Below are 8,789 nucleotides of genomic sequence, written 5' to 3'. Positions count from 1 at the left end.
CTCCGTCCATGGGATTTTCCAGGCAAGAGTACTGGAGTGGGGTGCCATCGCCTTCTCCGATGCTATAATTAAGCTAAGTAATTGTATCTTGAGTAATCTGAATGCAGTATTAGCAAGACCTGACTAAAGATCCATCACCCCAAAGCATACATGGAAGCAACAGCCTCCATACTCAGTGATGAGGAGCAGTCTGAGGTATGTTACTAGCAATAAAGCATAGACATTTACAAATGATGCCTCTTGGCTTCAAAAATTAGAGCTTGTTCAAAGGTGTCTCTATAGTAACATTACTCTTTCTTGCCTTCTTTCAGATTTACTGTCTTGAGTGGGAGAAAAAGGAAAGGGCTTATAAGATAGCATTCCAGAAAGTACACATAATCCAGACTCCCTTATCTGTGAAGTAGCTCACAGTGAAAGACATTTCTTGGCAGCATTAATAGTTAAGGCAACCATGAGTTACTGAAATGCTTGTGAGTTGGGATTTTTATAGTTACTTCTATTTCTTTTTTATTTTATCCAGGGATGAATTTGATTAAGAAAGCAAATGGAGATTTTCTTTTTAAGCATGAGTATCAACATGACACATGATCAAGAATGACCCTACAAATACTTTTGGTTAATAATGACAGAAGAACTACAATAACTTGTAAAAAGCAGACCATGTAATAAAATTTGTGAAATTTTCAAGGACTACATTAATACCATTATAAAAAATTAATGAACACAGTTCACATATCTTAATTTAAACAATAAAATAGGAGGGTTTTGTTTTATTCTCTAGTTTTATTGAGTTACTCCTAAGGAGTTGTGGTCCAAAAAATAAATTAGAATTCATTTTTTAAATAAGTCACAATTTTTAAAAGCAGATTAGTTTACATATTTATTTTTATTATAACATCATTATGAGATTTTTAATAGTTTATTCATTTGCTTATAAAATGAATTTATATATACTTCTATAAACAGATATTCCACCTATTAAAAGGTTTATGGCATTTTTTTCTTTTACTTTCCTACAACCAACCTCTCAAGTTGATGAGGTGTGCCAACTCTGAAACTAGTGTATATTATGCACACAAATTGCTAAAAAATCAAGTATGAAAAATTAGTACTCCTCTGCTATAAAGTCCTCCTCAATCCTTCTGCAACACTATCTTCTTAGGAGAGTTTTAAGTTGCCCAGAAACAAGATTTCCCCTTAACAACAAACCAGTGTTGTTGCTAGGGGATTATGACATAGGAAGAGTGACCTCCAATCAGAGAGGAGCCCCAGAAGTCTGACTGTGACATGCCAGTATAAATATGAGCACTCCCACCACCTGTAGGCCCTTCTCCTCTCCACTTGTAACTGATAAGAACAACATCTGCAATGGCCAGAAACATCACCAAGAAGAACAAGCGCTGCAGAGGACACCAAAAAGCAATCTCCAAAAAGAAATCACATTCCAGCACTGAATCTGGCCTTAGGAATAACTCACTCTACATAAACAGGGTCCTAAAAGAAGTGGTTCCCCAGAAGGGCATATCATCTCGCACCACTGACATCATAAACACCATGATCAATGACATGTTTGAGTGCATTTCCACTGCAGCCTGCAACCTAATGTATTACAGAAAACGCTGTACCCTCACCCCTGAAGACATCGAGAAGGCAGTGTATTTGCTGCTGCCTGAGAAACTGGCTAAGTATGCAGTGGCTTTCGGAAAAGAAGCTGTCCAACGATATGTCCGCTCCTTAACTCCATGTTCCAGCTTCATTAAATCTTGGGGAAAGTAACTCTTACTTCCCAAATGATCACTTCAATATTGAACTCATTCTTCTTTTTTATAATACAGTCATATTTCCTGGTATTTTCCCTATTTGTCTTATGTGTAGAGAAGAATTACTCTCTTGCTATTATATGTTTTAATGATTTGACTACTATTTAGGTTTTCCAACACCTGCTGCCCACGTGACTCCCTCCCAGAACTCATGATTTTCCTATGAATGTGTAAATCTCATTATATAAATTCAATGCTAATTGTATTGTTAAGGTATTGTTAACTATGTAAATGATTATTTAATCCAGCTATTTTGACCCCCAGGACACACTGACTTTGAATTTATGAACACAAACATTTTAATCAGAAGCATACCAGCACTGATAAATTTTCATCAAAAAGGTATTTTCTAGAGCAAACTACATTCAACCACTTAGTTCTTTAATGGAGTCCCTTTAGATCATGTAAACTATTTCTTTCAATAAGCTCAGCTCTTAACCATGTAATTTTTATCTTTGCGTGTGCGTCTTTTTAATAAGGTAGTGTACATCTGTTAATCTTTTATTCCAATCTATCCCTTTATTCCAGTCATTCCCCTTTGGTAACCATGAGTCAATTTTCTATGTCTATTTTGTAAATAAGTTCATTTGTCTTATTTTTCAGATTCCACATATAAGTGATATCATATAATATTTATCTTTCTCTGTTGGATTTTCTTCACTTAGTATGATAATCTCTAGGTCCATCTATGTTGCTGCTTATGGCATTGTTTCTTACTTTTTATGGCTGAGTAGGCACCCCACTCCAGTACTCTTGCCTGGAAAATCCCATGGACAGAGGAGCCTGGTAGGCTGCAGTCCATGGGGTCGCTGGGAGTCGGACATGACTGAGCGACTTCACTTTCAATTTTCACTTTCATACATTGGAGAAGGAAATGGCAACCCACTCCTGTGTTCTTGCCTGGAGAATCCCAGGGATGGGGGATCCTGGTGGGCTTCAGTCTATGGGGTCGCACAGAGTTGGACACGACTGAAGTGACTTAGCAGCAGCAGCAGCAGCAGCAGCAGCAGCAGCAGTATTCCATTATATACATATACCACATCTTTTTTATCCAGTCATCTGCTGATGGACACTTGGGTTGCTTCCCATGCCTTAGCTTTTGTGAACAGTGTTGCTATGAACATTGGGGTGCAAGTAACTTTTCAAATTAGAGCTTTTTTTTTTTCCAGATATATGTCCTGGATTGGGATTCCTGAATCATATGATAACTCTATTTTTAGTTTTTTAAGGCGCCTCCATACCGCTTTTCATAGTGGCTGAAGCAATTTTTAATCTACCTTTATATTTAATTCACTGAAATGTATTATTCCATATTTATAGCATAATAAGGCCACCACACAGGAACCTACCACTCAATGTATAAACTTTGAACTTTATAGATGTCACTGGAGATATTTCCCAGTCCTATCTCCCTGTCTACTATACTGAATTTTGTTTCCCATTGCCTTGCTTTTCTTTGTACTTTTGCTACCTATGTATACATCTCTACAGAATATGTTTAATTTTCCTAATTTATAATTTAGGGGCCATACTACCTAGATCTTTTTGTGCCTGCCTTTTTCTTTTAAAATTGTTTCTAAGATTTAAATAGTTCGAATTCATTCTTTTCACTCCTGTACTCTATAGTATTCCATAATGTGAATATACAAGTTTATGTATGCTTACTCTGTTTATGGAGATTTGGGTTGTTTTCATTTTTTGCTATTATAACCAATGCTCCTATAATGAACTGTAACAACAGCTACGACTTATGTAGCATTTGCTATGTGCCTTCATCTTACATAAATTATTTAATAGGGATGACAACCTTGTGAGGATTAAGTAATTTTTCCCTCCTACAGACGAGAAAAATGGGGCACAGAGAAATAAATAGCTGACTGAGGTCACATACCTATGTAGTGGCAGAGCTGGGATCTGACCAGGTTAACAGTTGCTGTTCAGTCGCTAAGTCACATCCGACTCTTTGTTACTCCATGGACTGCAGCACCCCAGGCTTCCCTGTCCACTATCTCCCGTAGTTTACTCAGACTCACAACAAAACATGGTCCAGACTCTGACAAAACATGGTTCACTGGAGAATGGAATGGCAAACCTCTTCAGTATTCTTGCCATGAGAGCCCCGTGAACAGGGTAACAGAGTCCACTGTGAACACATGCGGCATGCTGTGAACATTCCTGTACATACACCTTCTCACACAAATGTACAAGAATTTTTCTAGTTACAAAACCTAACAGTGGAAATGCTGGATAATTAATATGCCCATACTCAACTTTCTAGATATTAACAGACTGTCTTCCAAAGTGTTTTACCAATTTATATTTGCAGGAGATGAGAGGAATTTAGATTCTTCTGGTTACAAGTAACATCACTTAAGTTTCCTCAAGAAAAGGGGGTTTCCTGTATATACTGAGATTGGAACTGAGGCTATTCTGTCTCTCGTTTTTATATGCATGCATTTGAGTTAGACTCAAAACCATCCAATTTGAGTTAGGCCCAGATAGAAGTTGTTTGCCATCTGAAAGATCTACTTAATCATTATTCGATGCCCACACCTGCCATTCTGCTGGGGGTTGGCATCGGAAGGGCTTCCAAGTTCTATCTGGGGTCAATAAATTACAGCCCTTGGGCCAAATCTGGAAGCATCCCTCTTTTGTTTGACCCCCCTACAAGTTAAGAAAGATTATTACATTTTTATAGGGATATTTAAAAGGAAAACGAATATTCAACAGGTATAATGTGACCCACAAAGCCTAAAATATTTGCTATGGCTCTTTACAGAAAGAGTATCTCATCTACACAATGCTGCTCTTTCTTGCAGGGTCTGTGATACAGCAGGTTTTCTAAGGCTTTGCTTGGGACACCTATATCTCTACAAAATAAAGTTGAAAATGATGAAAAATTTATAGTTGGCTTTCAAATCACTGTAGTAGAGAGAGTACATAAATGGGGCAATGACCTAATTATTCAGAAAAATGTTTTACTATATATTGAGGTGTTAAAGTGGGCCTTACTTAAAGGGAACTAGAGGGTTTCTTGTGTATTATTCTCTCTTTGTATATGTTTTGAAACATTTTAATAGAATCTCAAAATAAGATTAAGATTTTTGGAAAAAACTCCGGAGTCGGTTTCAAGTCTGATTATATAAATGCATGTGGGTATAAAAAACACATTTTAAAAAATTTTAAACAATTTTTTAGTGTGGTAAAAATATATATAACATAAAACATCATTTTACTCAGTTTTAAATGTACATTTACGTTAAGTACATTCACATAGTTATGGAACCATCATCACCATCCATCTTTAGAATTTTTCATCTTCTCAAACTAAAACTCCATAAACATTAAATAACAATTTCATATGTCCCCCTTCTCCAACCTCTGGCAATAACCATTCTGCCTTCTGTCTCCATGAATTTCGCTCCTCTGGATACTTCATATAAGCGGAATCCAGCAACATTTGTCTTTTTGTAACAAGTATTTCACTTAGCATAAGGTTTTCAAGATTCATCCAATGTAACGTATGTCAGAATTTCCATTCTTTTTAAGGCTGAATAATATTTGATGGTTCAGCAAGTAAAGAATCTGCCTGAAATGTACGAGATAGGGAGATGTGGGTTCAATCCCTGGGTCAGGAAGATCCCCTGGAGAAGGAAATTGTAGCAACCTACTCCAGTATTCTTGCCTAAAAAAGTAATCCCATGGACAGAGTAGCCTGACAGGCTACAGTCCAAAGGGTATCAAAGAGTCAGACACAACTGAGCAACTAAGCAATATTCCATTGTACGTGTATAATACATTTTATTTATCCATTCATCCACTAATGATCACTTGGGGTCCTTCCAACTTCTGACTCTTGAGAATAATGCCACTCTGAGCATATACAAATATCCCACATTAGGTGTATACCCAGAAGTGAATTGCTAGGTCACATGATAGTTCCATTTTTAATTTTTTGAGGAACCGCCATACCATTTTCCACACAGCTGTTTCATTTTACATTGCCACCAGCACTGCATAAGGGTTCCAATTTCTCCACCTTCATCATCATCATCCTCATCAACCTTTATTACTTGATTTTTACATTTAATAGCTATCCTAATGGATATGACAGAGAAGGCAATGGAACCCCACTCCAGTACTCTTGCCTGGAATATCGCATGGATGGATGAGCCTGGTAGGCTGCATCCCATGGGGTCACTAAGAGTCAGACACGACTGAGTGACTTCACTTTCACTTTTCACTTTCATGCATTGGAGAAGGAAATGGCAACCCACTCCAGTGTTCTTGCCTGGAGAATCCCAGGGACGGGGGAGCCTGGTGCGCTGCCGTCTATGGGGTCGCACAGAGTCGGACACGACTGAAGTGACTTAGCAGTAGCAATGGATATGAAGTGTTTTTCTTTTCACTTCCTTACTGATTTGTGATAGTGAGGATCTTTTCATGTGCTTATTAGCCATTTGTATGTTTTATTTAGAGAAATGTCTATTCAGGTCTTTTGCCCATTTTTAAATTATTGTTGTTAAGTTGTAGAAATTCTTTATATATTCTGAATATTAATCCTCTCTCAGATAGTTCTCCTATTCCATGGATTGCCTCTTCAGTTTGTTGATAGTGTCCTTTGATACACAAAAGTTATTCATCTTGATAACATTCAATTTGCCTATTTTTCCTTTAGTTATCCAGGCCTTTGGTGTAATATGCCACTTTAATTTTGTATTGCTCCTTTATGAGAAAGTTACATACAATACTACTAATATACTTTTTAACTTGGAATCAATTCATAAAGTCAACATACTTCTAAAATTATCTTCTATTTTTAATTTTTTTAATGTGTCATACTAGCTAACACATTAAGGGTCAAAATTATTTCAATGCATAATTTTGACATTAACAGGGCCAATTCACCAACTTTTTAAGGTCTTGAACCCCAGGAACCTGACACAGTTAAATGAAAGACAAAATGTAGCACTCCGCACTAGTCCTCTACTATGCATTTAACCCCATCTTCTCAGAAATAGAGCCCTCAATTTTAGCTAAATTCATTGTCACCCAGGATAAAGAGCACATTTCCAAATCTTCCTTTGACTAGGTGTCTAAGTGACCAAATTGTGCCGAATTGTAAGGAACATGCAACTTCCAGGAAGTATCCTTAAAAAACAAGAGTGCTCTTTTCCCTTCTCCTCTTTCCTGCTGGCTGACTTGGGGATGCAAAGACTAGAGCTGAAGCAGCCATCTTAAACTAGGAGTAGAAACCTATATATTAAGGATGGTAGAGCAGAAAAATCAAAAAGCTTTGGTCTCTGATGACTGAACTGCCATCCAGCCTGAGACTGCCTATATTTACATGAGAGAGGGATTTCTAGCTTGTTTAAGCCACTGTTATTTTGGGTTTCTATCATTCATAGCCAAATTTTGTTCTAATACAAACATCCAGAAGATTATTGACTGCTAAACAATGCAGTTAGTTTCAAAATGATTGTATACTTATTAAATAAAAACATATTAATCTAGAGATGGAGGATGGCAAATGTCTTGTTTATTTACCAGAGGATGTTGCTGCTAAAATGAAATCTCATGCTATTTAACAATTTGTTGTCAGAGATATGTAATGCAGATGGCAAAATTCTGTTGTTATTAGTCTATTGGACACATGAAGTGGTTTTAAAACATTACTTAAAATACAAAAATATGTGAGAGTCAAAGATGATGGGAAAGACGACTTCTGACTAACTCAACAACATGATCAATATGTGGATTCCATGGTAATTTGAAGATAGTGGCATACAACATAATAAAAGATGTCTCATACCAACAAGAAAGAATAGGGCTGATTTTATAATACAAATCACCCAAGCAATAAAATTCCAGCAAACTTAGATTATCTTTCTCTGAGCTTAGAAGTCTTATTTTAGAAATGAAAAATGTAATATCACATAAATATATGCTGTCACTTACTATGACTTTTTAAAGTCCTGATATGTACACTGCTAGCTTGCTCCTGTGTGAATTAAACGCGTCAAAGTACTAGGAAATAGGAAAGTACCATAGAGTATAATACCTTACATATGGTTCTTATAGTTTACTATGGATTCACAGAAATGTGTTCTTTGTGACAGATGCCGAGAAAACAAAGTCCATCCCTTTAAAAGCATAGAACTTTTTGAAACAACAAACTGAAAATATTGTGAACAGCTGACATACAGAGTCTAGGCTCTGAGCTAGACATTATTCTAAGTACTCCATATATATCAACTCAATATAAAGCCCAAGACAACCACTTGAGAAAAGTACTAACATCATTTACCATCAGGGGAACTGTGGCATAAAAAAAGGCTAAGAAACATGCCAGAGGTCACTCAACTAGTAATAAAAGAACTGTGGTTAAAGCCATGAACTCCAGCTCCAGAGCCCATCACTTAAAGTACAATGCTTGCTTTACCTCTCATGGAGAGAGACATGTTAGAACATACTGTGGAACATGGAAGGTGCATCTAACCCAGAATAAAAAGGTGTCTAACAGGAAATGACACCTGATCTAGATCTTGAAAATGAGTAGGATATGCACATAGGTAGAAGGAATAATATTTGCAAAATATTTAGGACATTAATGGTATCAATTTGAGGTAATTGCAAATTACATAGCTGAAAACAAGCACAGAAGAAAGGATGGGGAAATAAGGTTGGCTGCTGCTGCTGCTAAGTCGCTTCAGTCGTGTCCGACTCTGTGCGACCCCATAGACGGCAGCCCACCAGGCTCCTCCATCCATGGGATTTTCCAGGCAAGAGTACTGGAGTGGGGTGCCGTTGCCTTCTCCCAATAAGGTCGGAGAGGTAGGCAAAAATCTGTGGGCTGACCTACAACTTGAATTTGATCCAGTACCCTTGGGGAGACTCATGGAGGGACATTAGTTAGGAGAAATATGTGATTTCATTCACTGTTAGAAAGATTATTCCAGGAGCAGAAGT

At 37.1% G+C, this 8,789-nt stretch overlaps 1 protein-coding gene across 1 annotated transcript; it reads left to right on the top strand.

The window, feature by feature from the left end:
- Positions 1 to 1,368: 1,368 nt before the first annotated feature.
- LOC129633364 (histone H2B subacrosomal variant) lies at positions 1,369 to 1,776 on the top strand. The gene has a single exon (XM_055555309.1). The coding sequence runs from the start codon at positions 1,369 to 1,371 to the stop codon at positions 1,774 to 1,776; it is 408 nt and encodes a 135-aa protein (XP_055411284.1).
- Positions 1,777 to 8,789: the final 7,013 nt, after the last annotated feature.

This window comes from Bubalus kerabau, chromosome 18 (assembly GCF_029407905.1).
Source record: "Bubalus kerabau isolate K-KA32 ecotype Philippines breed swamp buffalo chromosome 18, PCC_UOA_SB_1v2, whole genome shotgun sequence".
NCBI lineage: Eukaryota > Metazoa > Chordata > Mammalia > Artiodactyla > Bovidae > Bubalus > Bubalus kerabau.
The sequence above is the reverse complement of the archived record's forward strand: the minus strand, read 5'-3'. Positions and strand labels throughout refer to the sequence as shown.

Coding starts and splice junctions, on each gene's coding strand:
- LOC129633364 (XM_055555309.1), top strand. CDS start 1,369: ATGGCCAGAAACATCACCAAGAAGAACAAGCGCTGCAGAGGACACCAA.